The sequence below is a fragment of the Archocentrus centrarchus genome, chromosome 7, assembly GCF_007364275.1.
Source record: "Archocentrus centrarchus isolate MPI-CPG fArcCen1 chromosome 7, fArcCen1, whole genome shotgun sequence".
Classification (NCBI taxonomy): Eukaryota; Metazoa; Chordata; class Actinopteri; order Cichliformes; family Cichlidae; genus Archocentrus; species Archocentrus centrarchus.
Window position 1 is genome coordinate 28,163,243 of NC_044352.1, and position 15,546 is coordinate 28,178,788.

Consider the following 15,546-nt stretch of genomic DNA (forward strand, 5'->3'; position numbering starts at 1 on the left):
TATAATTGCAGCTTACATCTAGTGCTTGCTGCCAGATCATGTAATTCAGTGGAATTAGTGGCGTGGCACAATGACTAGATGTGGTTCTTTTCCTTTTTTTTTTTTTGACTGTTCTACTAGTCAATTTGTATCTATCAATGCGAGAAACTTCCGTATGATGAAGCATACACTGCTCTTGTGTGTAATTTAAATTTTTTATTTTTAATATTTGGAAACATCCATTCTCTTCCGCTTTTCCTGTTTAGGGTTGCAGGGGGGCTGGAGCCTATCCCAGCTGTCATAGGGAGAAAAGCAGGGTGCACCCTGTACAGGTCACCAGCCTGTCACAGGGGTAACACACAGACAACCATGCACATTCACATTCTCATCTATAGGCAATTTAGAATCACTGATGAACCTAACCCCAGTAACTGCATGTCTTTGGACTGTGGGAGGAAACCGGAGTACCCGGAGAAAACCGATGCAAACACGGGGAGAACGAGCAAACTCCACACAGACAGGCATCTTTCCAATATAAAACTAAGGATTTCTAACAGCATTTGTCTTTAAACCATCAAATGTTCTCTCTTAGGTGTTTAATCATCTTAATCCATCTGGTTTAAAAATGAGTAACCATTCTTAGCTTTGATCCAGAGTGAAGACATGGCACATGAGCATGAGTTAACTTTTATTACAATCCAATGAAATACTAATAGGCTCTAGAAAAAGAAAACCACAATGAACAAATTAACAGTTTGTACCATACAGAGAGAACAGCAATGGTTTACTGATGTTTTTTTGTTTTTTTTGTTTTGTTTTTTTGGGGGGGGGGGGTCTGTGTTATAATGCCATGTCTACAAATATGGCAACAGTAGGTTCACTTTCTGCCCGCCTCTACAAATCAACATCTTTGAACTTTTACCAACACATCACAGCAGGCTTAATACTGGATAAAAGCATCTGATTATGTCTTTAGCATCCTGAATGAGGAGCTAAATCTGTTCAACTTACAGATTAAACAAGTAAATTAAATCCAATGAGCGCCTTTAGACAGTTTTGTACAAGTAAAAATCCAAATCAGTACGTAAACTAGTCTGTATTAAATCAACAAATTTTTAAATATCTACTGAATCACGAGCTCCTCCCGGCAGCTTGCCGCGAGGAGCCAGAATGATCCCGAAAACATAGAAAAGTCCCATGAGGAGGTTGAGCTTGGCTGTTTTCTGGGGGATCCTGGCGTAGCACCGGCTCCTGAACTGCTTCTCCAAGGTGAAGGCCATGGGCAACGTGAGCAGAGGCAGTGCCATGCTGATGGTGTAATGGGTGGCGAGGATGCAAAAGAGCACATAAGGGACAAAGAGCAGGAGGTTGTAGAGGACATAAGAGAGCGTAGGTCCTATGAGGATGGCCAGGGTGACGATGCCCGCTTGCTTGTCAGAGTCCATGTCTCTCGTGTTGTTGCTGTGGAGGATGGCTTCTGTGTTGAGGGCCAGCGGGACGGCATACACCAACGGAAGCACAGAGAGGTACCCAACCTGCACTGCGTGGGCAAACAAGACTGCCAGAGGGCCAAAGGTAATGAGGATTACTACATCTCCCAGGGCCACATATTTGAGCCCGATGCCTGGAGAAGAAGAGTAAACAGGTTCAATCAACAGCAGCACACTGAGTTCCACAGATTATCACAGACAAACACTGAAAAAAGTTCACATTCACAGTTTGCCAGTATATTTAAAGGAGTACTCCAGCTTTTTGGGTATTGCATTCTAATAGTTTGTGATCTCAGACTACATCAAAATCATTTTATCACCCACTTTCTATGACACAAATACAAAATAAATAAATAAATAAATCCTTTCATTAGACCCCCCCTGCCAGGTAAACAGTACTTCAAGCTGAGTGAACAAAACTCACCAATTACACAACTATTTTCACAGTCCCAGCAGCGCCAACCACCACCAGTAAACTGTTTTTTCCTCTATCAGTGATGTTGCATCACTCTTTGTTTTTCTCTAAATTCCTACAAACGCATCACTGTTCCTTCAAATTATGTATTTTATTATTTTTAATTTCCATAAAAAATACCCCCCCAAACCGCTTGACTGTGACTGAGTCTACTTAAACATATTGCTAGAAATCTAAGTGATAGATAACATGATCATTTGGCCTGATCATAGTCCTCAGACTAAGGCCTCCCAAGCTTTCAAGGCTGCCAGTGGAAATTCAGGTTAATACATTGTGCTCCATCTATTGGTCATTATTTAGCAATGCAGATATATTAAAAAAAAAAAAATTATATAGTTAAATTGTCACGAGACAATATGGTTTTCAGAGTGCATTACAGCAAATGCAATCCTTACTTCTTCTGGCCTAGTGCCCCCCACACACACGCACTTTACCCACTACAAACAAAAACCAGGAATACCAAAAAATACCAAAAATCATGACCGTTGCCAACAGTTTTCACATGCATATGCACATATCTGATAAAAGGGGTTACATAAGGACTTATAATGTGCTGGTAGATAAACATCAGCTCTGACACTTTGCAAGTTGAGGGGATTGGTTTGTTACATTTGAATCCTGGCCATCTGAACCCATGTTTTTCTCTAACAAAAACTAAAGGAGCCCATCAAAAAAACCCTGAAATATTCTCAAAGTCCTGATGAACTACATTCTGATGCAAAGTATACACTTCACTTCAAGAAAAAATGTGACACATCTCTGTCATGTTATAAAAAAAAATGCCATCTTAAAGGGCCAGTTCACCCAAATCCAACAAACAGGTAACTGTGGGGATGGGCTTTTCGCCAGTTTTCAGTTATCTGCCTTTCAAACATCTGCCACCAGACACACATAGGTGCAGAGTGTGAAATATATTTTTTCAGTGCTAAATCTCACCTCAATGAGTTTAGGGTGGACAATAAGCTGTGAACCACAAGTGTTTTTCTGTGTGTTTTAGATTAAGTCAATGGTCTGTTCTTCTCACAATCTTTTTTATGCCCCCTTTATTAAAACATTAATGTAATGTGCTCACTTTCCTGGCACCAGTTCTTAATAAACTTCTGCTGCTCCTGACCCACCACCATGTTGCCTAATACAGCTTAAAATTAAGATGTGTGTTGCTGAACAATGAAGCAGCGATTCATATTCAAGTTAATGTTTTACTCACCACCGGTGTACAAGAAAGAGCTGGAGAGTCCCCCAAAATAAATTAGGGCCAAGTGCTCCAGCCTCAGCGTAGACAGAAAGTAGAGCAGAGTGGCACACAAGCACCCCAAAGAATATAACAAGGCGCCAAACATAACAACATCCTGTGGTGCCAAGATTTCATCCACAAGAGTCCTATCATCACTCTTCTTGTGGTCAATCCCTTTGGAGAAGTCATAGTAGGTGTTTACAAGGTTTCCCGCCCCGTGGACCACGAGGACAGCCACTGCACACACCATCAGAACCACCAAGTCCACAGAGCCATCCAGTTTGTATGCCAAGGCGCTGCCGAGGGCCACAGGTGTGAGCGAGGCACTGAAGCTCCATGGCCTCAATGCCAGCACATAGGCCGCACACTTGTGCTTGACATCCGAAGCAACCCGCATCATCCTTGACATGTGGTTAGCAGGTGCAGGGTGATTTTGCACCGAGTTAGTCATACCAGTCTGCCACTGCTGCCCATTATGACCATTTGACCCTGCCAATACAAATGTTTCCGCCCTGCTTTGTTTCTGCTCTTTGGCCATTGTCTTGCAAGGGGACTACAGCACGATCGACGTTCCCAAATGTTCCGAGTCTGGGATTTCTGTAAGAAAAAAAAACAAACAAAAACAAAACACAAAATTAAAAGAACTTCATATGAACATGCCAAGTAAATAAGAAATTGTGTTAACAGTGTTAATACTCAGCGGGGTGGAGTCAAGATACTTAATGTGAAGATATTAAGTAATAACAATGTCAGACTTAAGTTATGTAGCACCTTTGAGAACAAAGTTACAAGGTGCTTTACAGGATAAGACAGTCGTGGTAAAACATTTGAGAAAAGTTAAGAGGTTAAACGGCACTGGGAGAGGAAGACTAGCAGCACATGAAGATTAAAAGCAGAAGCAAATATAAAATAATGATAATTGCTAAGAAGAGATCACATTATACAAGACAACATAAAGGTAACTCAAACAAGAGGCACTGGGAAAGACTGCTTATAACAAAATGACTATGAGATTTAAAAGACAAGAAAGAGTTTGCTAATCTGCTCTCCTCAGGAAGGTCATAAAAGAGAATGGGTGCCCTGACAGAAAAGGCCCAACAGCCCTTGTCCTCAGGGGCGGCTAGCAGAGCCCTGACTGAGGACCTCAGGATATGGCCAGGCACATCCGTCATCAGAATATCTGAAATATACTTTGACACAAGCCCAGAGTGCGCCTTAAAAGTCATCTATAAAATCATAAAAACAATTCTAACATTAATAGGTAACCAGTGAAGAAAAGCTTAAAGAAAAAAAAGTGTGATGTGTTCTTTTGTTTTGGTTTTGGAGGGGTTTGGCTGCTGTATTCTGGACAAGCTGTAGTTTATGTGGCACGTAGACTGCTTCTACAAACATCTGTGAAAGAATGGGTCACTCTCAGGAGCTCAGTGAACTCCAGTGTGGTACTGTGATAGGATGCCACCTGTGCAACAAGTCCAGTCATGAAATTTCCACAATACTAAATATTCCACAGTCAACTGTTAGTGGTATTATAACAAAGTGGAAGGGAATGAGAATGACAGCAACATGGTAGGTCACGTAAAATAACAGAGTGAGGTCAGAGGATGCTGAGGCGCATAGTGCACAGAGGTCACCAACTTTCTGCAGTCAGTCGCTACAGACCTCCAAACTTCACGTGGACTTCAGATTAGGTCAAGAACAGTGTGTAGAACGCTACATGGAATGAGTTTCCATGGCCGGGCATCTACATCCAAGCCTCACATCACCAAGCGCAATGAAAAGCGTCGGATGTGGTGGTGTAAAGTACGCCACCACTGGACTCAGGAATTGGGCTCGGCCCCGTAGTTCCAGTGAAAGGAACTCTTAATGCTTCAGCATGCCAAGACATTTTGGACAATTTCATGCTCCCAACTTTGTGTGGGCCATCCCAAGTTTGGGGATGGCCCCTTCCTGTTCCAACCTGACTGCGCAACTGTGCACAAAGCAGGTCCATAAAGACATGAATTAGTGAGTTTGGTGTGGAAGAACCTGACTGGTCATGACCTTGACCCAACAGAACACCTTTGGGATAAATTAGAGTGGAGACTGTGAGCCAGGCTTTCTCATCCAACATCAATATCTGACCTCACAAATGCACTTCTAGAAGAATGGCCAAAAAAAATCCCATAAACACACTCCTAAACCTTGTGGAAAGCGTTCCCTGAAGAGTTGAAGCTGTTGTAGCTGCACAGTGGGAAGACATCATATTAAACCCAAGGGGATGTCACTCAAGCTCATATGCCTGTGCATACTTTGGCTCATGTTGCCAAAAGTGAATATTTTTGGCAATACAGGGTACGCCTTCCATTCTGTTAGTGTGTATTGTTCATGTTGACAAACATGTTGGAGTTATGGGCTGAATGAATCATTCTCCAGAAAAAGAGAGACTAGTAAATACATAAAGAATATCAGCCAATGTAATGGTGTGAGTTTTTTTTTTAACTTAAGGCCACAGGCCCCAAAAGACAGTATTAACGATTTTCTATCTTCTAAATGTTCAACTGAGAACTTTGCATATTTTGTTTTAAAGTTTGACTCTTTCTGACATGACCAAACCATATCACATCTTCCATCTTCTTGCAAATGTTCATACAGTTTAGGACTTTTCTAGGCATGGAGACACCCTGTTGTGTTGAATTGTTTTTTTTTTTGTTTTGTTTTTTTTAAGTGCCAAGTATTAATGAATATGAATCACATGACAAACAACTCTGAGTTCGGTCAAAGTCCTGCCACTTTAATTTTAAATGAGTGGTTTAAAAGCCAAGCAAACTCTGGCTTTCTGTGAATTAGAGCGGCATTTAAAATGTGGATAACTGCTCTCGGGAGAAAAACAGCTCAGGTGCTACCCAGGTAAGGACGCTGTACCCGAGAGGGGGAAAACAACACGAGGCTAACTACTGAGATTATGGGATTAAAGCTAAGTGCTAGCCTCCGAGCTAACGGCTGTGTGCGGGGACAGCGAGGAGCAAATGTCCGACAGCAGATCTTACCTGCTATGTGTTCAATGTCCCACACAGACCGGCGCTTTCGCCACTTAAAACCATATTTCTGTGCAAGCTGAGCTTGATGTTGTGGGAAGCAGTCAGAAAGCTTACGTGTTAACTTCGAGGGTACTCGACTGACTGGCCACCGTAAAGCCTGGAGACCCAGACGGGGGCCATTTTCTCCGCCAGACGTGTAACCTCGTACAGACGTCGAAGAAAACGCATGTCGTAAATATGGTTCCGCCCTGTGTTTCATTCTTACATAGGGCGCAGAAAATAAATGGATGGATAGATAGATACAGAACTATGCAAAAGTCTTGAGAACCCCTCTTTTCTTTACATTTTGCTAGAAAAATTGGAATTAGGCACAGCAATTTATTGAAACATGAACAAGCATATAGTAGACAAAAAAGAAAGAAAAAACAAAAAGCAGTTTTTGTACAGTTATAATGAGTTTGAAAGTCAGTATTAGATGTGACCACCTTTATTTTTATTTTTTGCCATTGGTTGTAGATTTAACTTGAGAAATTCGAGAAAAAAAACTGCGTTTTTTTGCGGCAGGCTGATAGTAACAAAATGCTTAAAGATACCATTTAAAATTGGTTCTTTGCTAAGTCGTCTGTTATGCTTAGACACAACACTGGTTTATGTGCCCGCGACTTACAGCGCGTTGTTTTGCTGTGTTGCACTCTTATTTTGAAAGGTTATGTTTACGTTCGCGATGCTGTACTCTGCTGGTTTCCAGGGCAACAGTGCGGATAACCGTTGTGTAGTAAAAGGATCAGAAAAAAAAAAAAGTATTTATGTTGTTTATAAGTTCACGTGGTCACGCGCAGTTGTTTGGCAGTTTGGTTGTTTGGACACAGCAACGATTCCCAAGCCATCAAAAACAAACACGATCAATGAAATCCAATATGTGGCACGTCCATGTAACCAAGAGAGTGTTCACCCAAGTAAACCATAGTTCACCTAGTTTATATGGTATTTAAGAAAGAAAATATAAATCAGTGAGCAAGTTAAGTAGTAGTAGGTTTGTGCTTGGATGAATGAGCCATGAGCCCATGTTCCAGCCATGTAAGGGAAAGAAGGGGCACACTGACCAGGCCTGGCCAGAGATAACCTTGTCCCAGCTTTACCCGTGGGTGTACTACAAAAACAAACTCCAAGGAAAGTCATTAGACCATGAAAAAAAGAGACTCTCCTCCCTTGAGCAGTTGGGCTTCACTGGAAATAGTCTGTGAAAAATGTGAAAAAAAATAAAATAAAAGTTGTAACAGTTTATATTTTGTCTCTTTTCATTAAAATGAAACTAATATAAACATTCAACTGTTCATTTCTTTGTAAGTAGGCAATCTTATAAATTTAGCAGGGGATAAAATAATTATATTTACATTAAGTACAAAAACAAAATAGAACAATGGGTTTGCCAGTCCAGTAAGACAAATAATGAGAGAGTATATTCAACTACACAGCTTTAGAAAAGAGTCCAGTGCATCACTCAAATCAAACAGCAAATAGCTAGTAGTGTATTTGCAGTTTTTTGTTTTTGTGCTTAACAAATGGGAATTGGCAGAAAATGCTGATGAGCAGATGGAGAAATGGAGCAGCAGTGATGGCGACAGGACACTAACAGAGCAACACTATCCTAAAGCAATGTGTGAAAGGTGCCAATGTTATGCCCCTGAAGGGGAGAAATAATCACAAAAGTGATGATCCGATGTTTCCTCACTGAGAACGTTTACTCGAAAAAAGTATTTCAGAGACATACACAATCCAGAACTCAATAAATTGCATTTACAGGCATGTTTAGAAAATGGCGGCAGGACTTGGCGCTGCCATAGGCTCAGCATAACTCTTGAGCGGGACCTCGCTCACACAAACACTCACTATGCAAAACTTTCAAACCTATATGCACATTTTACGAATGCTTAGAACAGTATTAGCATACTTATTTGTACAACTTATCTTAGTAGCATTGATCACATCAACATACCTGAAGGGGAAAATAATAATGAAATAAACAAATTAGTTACGCATTTTTTTAAGTTCAACTCCCTTATTTTAACACAATAAGCTTTAACTGTTTTTTTTCTCTTAACAATTCTTACAATAAAACCCTGATAAGCTACAACTCAACCGTATGACCTCTTTGAACCCATCACAGAACACTAGTATTCACAAACATGGAGTTTCTCTTACTTTAGCTTGTTACACCAACATACAGATGCCTACTTAAAACTAGACTAATTTGGACATTAAAAAACTCTCAATACCAGGAGGCCTAGTATGAGCACCCAGTCTAGCAAGTAGATTCCTTTGCTGAAGGAGACAAACGTGATATCAGAAGAACTTGCAGATTGCCACTTGAAACTGGTTTCCAGGAATTTTAGGACTGCAACCCTGTTTCTAGTTTGTTGAAAGCTAAGCTGGGGAAAAACAAACATTGTTTTCTACTTTGGTTGAGCTATCTTTGTCAGAGCATCTTGGCTTGTCATAGGCAGGAAAAAACATGGTCAGAATCATCATTAAATATCATTTATGTGACCTTAGGGCCAAGCATGCATAATACCAGAACCCTGAAACTGGCATAACATTATGCGGCCTTTGTTAATATGAGAAATTCCATCTATTTTCCTACCAATCAGACTGCCAGCGAACAACAACTCTTAGTTACAGCTGCTTTACCATAGGCTTCAGCTGGAGTCAGAGACACTCGAACAAGATTTTACCTAAAAGCAACAACCACATAATAGAAATACCTGTGTGCTATAAAACATTTTTGAGAGTCCGTAAAATGAACCGTATTTTCTACTAGTGGTTATGAAACAGCAGATTTCTCTCAAGTTTAAAGTGTGACATTTCATCTCCCACATTTTGGTGGATTTTTCTGCACCAATTTCTACCTTTTCTGCATCGTAATGGAAATATTATTCCCACAGAATCCACAAACATACAGACTTATTCTTCTGTGATTTTTTGTATCTGCCTGAGCCGACCTGTAAGAGTCAAGTATAACAAGTTGACAGTTCCGTCAGTCTCTCGGGCTATTTTTGCGTCTTTAAACTCTTTAAATGTGAATGTGCTACCTGCTCAGTACATGAGTACATGACGTTTCTTGTAATTTATTAACTCCCAGACTACAAAAGTCTAAAAATGTCACAAGAGTATGTTTTCTGATGATTTTTAGGAGTGATTTATATCTCAACTATGTTTTTGAGTCTGGCTGAAAGAGGAATAACTTTAGGTTACTTCGTAACCCCAGTTCTCAGAGTAGCATGAGTGAGATCTCTCACTATGGGAATGCGCCTCCCTGCGTATTCCTCAGAAGCGTTTATCTCATTCCGCCAATCCTGATTGGCTGGTCGGGCAGAGCCACCCACCCTTAAGTAGCTTGTGCTACAACATAGTCGTTATTCAAAATAAGCACCTCTTGGATCAGAGACATCTAGCCTGTAGAACCGGATGAAAGTGAGAGGTGAAGACCAGCTTGCAGCTTGCAGATGTACTGGATTGACACCCCTTTAAACAGGGCCCAGGATGCTGCCAGACCATGAGTGGAGTGAGCCTGCAGGCCCTCTGGAGTCTGCAGGCCCTGACTCAAATACCCCAGCACAATCGCCTCCACAATCCAGTGCGATAGCCGTTGCTTAGTGATAGGCCTGCCCTTGTGAGGACCTGCCCATGAAATGAAAAGCTGGTCACTATTTTGGAAACTCTTAGTCCTGTTCAAATAAGCATGCAGAACGCAAACATTACACAGCATGTGCAACCTTTGTTCTTCATCAGAAGAAAAAGGGGGCGGGGAGAATGCTGTCAAGGTAATAGGCACATATGACCCAACCACTTAAGGCACGTAGGCTGGGTTGGGCTTCAGCAGCACCCTAACCTGCCCCTGGGCAAACTGAGTGCATGAAGGATGTGCCAAAAGAGCATGAATATCACCGACACGTTTAGCCGAGGCTAAAGCCAGCAGCAACACAGTCTTCAGGGACAGATGCTTTAAATCAGCCCCCTGTAGAGGTTCAAATGGAGGGCCACAGAGCCCATACAAAATCACTGCTAAATCCCAAGGGTGTGCCAGTGGCCTGGAGACAGGGAGTGACCTGTGGGCCCCCTTCATAAAACGACAAACCAAAGGGTGTTGGCTAACTGTTTTATCACCAAACTCCATGTGGAAGGCAGCAATGGCAGCCAAGTACACTTTAATTGTGGAAAAGGCTTTTTGCTTGTCAATCAAGTCCTGTAGGAATGACTGAATCAGGCCAACTGGACACCGAAAGGGAATGTGACCCTTATTGTGGCACCAGTCCTCAAACACCCTCCACTTACAGTTGTAAAGAGACCTGGTGGAGTATGCCCTAGCAGGGTGTTTTCCCCTGGGGAAGGCCAACCATGCTTAGATAACCCACTCACAGGCCAGGCCCAAAGTGCCAGGTGCTTTGGATGTGGGTGGAAAATCACCCCCTGCGCCTGGGACAGCATATCCCTGTGCAGCGGGAGTTGTCACAGCTGCCGGCACAGAGGCTGATATATCTTCACTAGCAAGTGCATTGCTGGTCAGACTGGAGCTATCAGAATCAGTGTGTGGCAATGTTCTCTCACTCTCGACAGAGTGTGAGATATTAGAGCCAGAGGAGGAAAAGCATACAGAAGGATGGGCGGCCAAACGTGTGTGAGTGCATCCACACCAAGAGGTGCACTTTGATCGTGCAAAGAGCTCGTGTTTTTTTCAGAAGCAAAGAGACAGGAAACGTTCATTGCTCCACAGGATCAGTCTGCATGCCAATGTGTGCAACTGGCGTGAATGCAGTCCCTTGAGACAGTTGATATAAGCCACCGTTGTTGTATTGTCGGTCCTTACAAGGACGTGATGTCCCTGTAGAAATGGGAGAAAGCGCCTGAGGGTGAGAAACACCACCAGAAGCTCCAGATAATTTATGTGGGCTCGTTGGATAGTGTCACTCCAGAGACCTCTCACGGATCGCCCTTCGTGACCACCTTCCAACACTGAGCGGTGCCCATGGGTACCCACTGAGTCAGAAAATCTGGATGTCGCCAACGGCGTAAAGCCATTGCACATTCCACCGTTACTGTAACCCTCCATGTGCCATGATGCATGGGGTTCAGTCTGAGAGAAGCTACTTAGCGCTGAAAATCTCTCATATGCAGCGATCGCTTTAACTCTCTCCGCTGACAGACTGGCTGCGAAGGAGATTGAGTCCAAAGATAAACCCAGAAAGATTATATGTTGTGCCGGACACAACACACTCTTTTCTGTGTTTATTATGAAACCCAGGTCGGTTAGATACTTGATGACCATAGATGTCTGTGTCACAGCTTCCTGCTCCGACCATGCTAGAAAAAGCCTGTCGTCTAAATATGTAGCCAGACGGATGCCCTGCTGCCTCAGTGGCACTATCGCTGCTTTGGTGCAGCGTACAAACACTCTGGGGCTCAGGGACAGGCCATAGGGCAGCACTCTGTACTCATAACAGATACCCTGATAAGCAAACCTCAGATACCTCCTATGTGGAGCATAAATGGGAATGTGAAAACGGTCCGCCTTTGACAGGAGTGTGGGGTTTCTGGAGGATGCCGCTGCTCGCTGTGGATGGAGGAGGGCTGCAACTAACGGCTCCATAGGCGGCATGCAGAATAAGCCATGCTTCTCCATGCACTCAAAATCCAGGGAAGAAGCCCCTTGTATTAGGCTTCTGCTGCTGAACGGGCGGTCCTTCCATGAGACCGCTATTTCTTCCAACAGCTCCCGGAAGACTGGAATTAACTGCTTTGCCACCCTGGTGGCCTGGGGCAATTTCTTCCCCTCGTAACATGATAGGGTGGTCTCCGTTACGACATTGGGCCACAGAATATTCAGCCTGGAAGCAGCGCGTTTGCACACATTCTGCAAATCCATGCTGGGAGCAGGGGAAGCTGGTGCGCTGTCCTCCTCGCCCTGGGAGGTGGCCACAGTGTTAGGCTTAACAGCCTGAGAAGAGGAAACGAAAGTTTCTTCTTCGTCCGCCTCATCGTAGGATATGAGGAGCTCTGAGGTGTCCTTATCGTCATCCCCATAATCCAATTCTAGCACGTCTTCCATTGGCGGGCCGCTGCGGCTAGGTCCAGCTGTGAGCCCCAGCTGGTGCCAGCACATGGTTCAGCTTCCGCGATTTCTTCCTTGTCGACACCATCTGCCACAGTCCTAGCTGTGGGCAAGTAAGTATCTGCTTCCGACAGGCTAGCTTGGCGCGCTAGCCGACACCGGAGACTCTTCGTGGTGAACTGGGCACAGTGCACGTATGAACCAGGGGCTTCGAGTGCAAACTGGGCATGTTCCGGCCGTGGGCAGCAAGAGCAGACCTGGTGTGTGTCTTTACTCGAGATTTTGTTGCCACAAACACAGAGTCGAGCCCCGAAGTCTCCGCTTCCTCTGGTGTGAGGGAATGATGGGTCCATCTTCGTTAGCTGGGATGCTAACTACAGCAAAGAAAAGAACGGTGTTAGCTGGCGTGCCAAACCGTACAAATAACCACCTTACCGGAGGGTAGGTGGTAGGATGCCCTGGTCTATGGTAACGACTCGGGAAAAGGCGAGCAAAAGAAGCCAGCTAGTGCCCGGCGACGGAGAAGTTAGATAACACTTCTGTCTGTGGACAGTTCAACTAGCTAGCCTATTTGATCAGTGGTGACTCCAGAAACATTTTTTCCGCAGGTGCTAAGGGGGGGCTAAGCATTTTACTGAGGGTGCTATGAAGGTCATTTGTTATTTCAGTTCTCAACACAGACAGACACAAGCTATTTTCTTGGGGGTGCTACAGGGGTGCTATGACTTTTCCAGGGGAAGCTATAGCACCCCCTAGCACCGCCCCTGGAGTTTGGTAGGGAGACAGCTCTGGGGAAAAAGCTATTCCTCAGTCTGGTTGTCCTGGTCTGGAGGCTCCTAAAGCGCCTGCCAGAGGGCAGAGTGACAAAAAGTCTATGAGCAGGGTGATAGGGGTCTTTAAGAATACTGCGAGCACGCCGCAGACATGATGGATGGATGTCCTCAACTGATGGAAGTGAAGTCCCTGTGATCTCCTGGGCCGTTTTCACTACTTGCTGTAGAGTCTTACAGTCTGCAACAGTGCAGTTTCCATACCAGACTGTAATACAGCTGGTCAGGATACTTTCTATCACACAGCGATAAAAGTTCACAAGGATGGTTGAAGGCAGGTGTTGTCTCCTTAGTGTCCTCAAGAGGCGCTGGTGAGCCTTTCTGACCAGGCTAGAAGTGTTTGTGGTCCAGGACAGATCTTCTGTTATGTGTATTCCGAGGAACTTGAAACTGGCAACACGTTCAACAGCCATCCCCATGATGTAGATGGGGTCAGGTTTGTCACCTTTCTCCTTCCTGAAATCTACAATGAGTTCCTTTGTCTTCCTGGTATTAAGGAGCAGGTTATTGTCAGCACACCACATGGCCAGATGCTCCACTTCCTCCCTGTAGGATGTCTCATCGTTGTTGCTGACAAGGCCGATCACTGTGATGTCATCAGCAAACTTGATCATGGAGTTAGATTCATGAACAGTATTGCAGTCATGAGTGAAGAGGGAGAAGAGAAATGGACTCAATACACAGCCTGTGGTACGCCTGTGTTTAGTGAGATCAACAAACCATCTTCAGTGTTCTGGTTGAGGGAAGAAGGTTCTCGTTCAAGATTTTACAGTACATGGCCCCTCAATGCGGTAAAGTCATCCTGTACCCCTAGCAGAAAAACTGTCCCAAAACATGTTTCCACCTCCATGCTTGACTGTGTGGATGATGTTCTTTGGGTCATACTCAGAATTTCTCTTCCTCCAAATACAGAGAGTCCAGTTGATGCAAAGATCTTGATTTTGGTTTCATCTGACCACAGCACTTTCTCCCAAACTCTCTCTGAATCATTTAGATGTTCACTGGCAAAGTTAAGATGGGACTGTACATGTGCCTTCTTGAGCAGGGGGACCTTGTGGGCACTGCAAGATTTCAGTCCATTTAAGCGTAGTGTGTGACGGATCACTATCATCACAGTTAGCTAGCAGCGCAGACATTAGCACTAGCAAGCAGTTGTTCGGTACAATATCATCCCCAGATGTGTTATGAAGCCCAAGCTTGGAGCTGGTTCTCGCACACCCACAATTCCTCCACCTACCCCCAAGAGAGAAAAAAGGAGGAGATCTTCGTCTTACTCTCAAGCATGTGTTAAGCGAATATTTGCAAAATTGCAAGTTCAAGATGCTAACACTCAGGCGGCTTTTAAATGTAGTTGGCCTGGAAGACTGATTTATAACAATCAGTCTAACAGACACTTACTTTCATGTGGCTGTACACCTGGACCACAGGCAGTTTCTGAGGTTTGCATTTGAAGGTATAACACACAAAGGACACACATTTCCTTCCCCTTTTAAAGCTGTCTTACTCTTTGCTGTTATGGTTTGTTTTCTGTATTGTCTGTTGAAGTGCAAGGGCTTCAACCACCAGAGGTCTGAATGTCTATGAATGGCAAGCAGTTAAGCGATGGTGCCATAACTGCCGTGTTCTCCCATTCCAGTGTTCTATTGCAGATGTTACTGAATTCCAGCAGGAATTTCTGCAATTAAGGTTTATCTGGCAGTAGTGTAGTGCGTGTAGATAGTGGCAGTGTAAAAAACATTATGGTTAGTGAAGAACATGGACTCAGAGGCAGAGGGAGACAGAGCACACACAGGCCTGTCTCTTCCTGAACTCTGAGCCTGGCATGTACATGTGTGATATTTTCTGATGTTTACATTAAATGTCATAATTTTTTAATTAAAGTGTTTATTCAGTTTTCTTTTTTTAATTCCCTGCAGCGAACACTCTGATGTGCAGCATTATTATAATTTATGTTTTTAAGCATTTAACTTCTTTTAAATAAAGCTTTTATTTGTGATAATTGTGTATTTATGTATTAAACTTTATTTCTTGTGAACTGAATCCCTGCCTACGGCTTGCTCCTTTTATTAAAGTGGTGTGTGTTGGGTACGGTGTCGGTCGGGTCAGTGGTGAATTGGTTGTAAGGTGGGCACACCACTTATTACAGTACGAAACACAGCGAGCAGAAAATCATGTGGAAATCAGATTAGTCAAGTGGTAACCTTTGGTAACCTTTAGGATAAAAGACGTGTGTCTAGGTGTTAAATTTACAATAAAATAAAATGTAAGCAGTAAGGCCTCCCACCTTATTACCCAACATGTATGTGAAGTGGCAATTCCCGTTTCAACTGGCGGGAAAGGTCAGGCTTTTTTCTATCTGAGAAAATATCCATCATTCCATCCATTCATTCTCTTCTGCTTAACCTCCTTTTTCCA

At 43.6% G+C, this 15,546-nt stretch overlaps 1 protein-coding gene across 2 annotated transcripts; it reads right to left on the reverse strand.

Moving 5' to 3' along the window:
• Positions 1–654: 654 nt before the first annotated feature.
• On the reverse strand, positions 655–6,440 carry ubiad1 (UbiA prenyltransferase domain containing 1). 2 transcript variants are annotated; one of them, XM_030734695.1, is made up of 3 exons: positions 6,310–6,440; positions 3,152–3,775; positions 655–1,603 (listed from the first exon to the last, which is right to left on the reverse strand). In XM_030734695.1, the coding sequence occupies exons 2-3, from the start codon at positions 3,714–3,716 to the stop codon at positions 1,095–1,097; spliced, it is 1,074 nt and encodes a 357-aa protein (XP_030590555.1). In that variant the 5' UTR covers positions 3,717–3,775; positions 6,310–6,440; the 3' UTR covers positions 655–1,094. The 2 variants fall into 2 exon arrangements, with proteins under 2 accessions (XP_030590555.1, XP_030590554.1); XM_030734694.1 differs by having other exon boundaries at positions 6,205–6,408.
• Between the last annotated feature and the right edge of the window lie 9,106 nt (positions 6,441–15,546).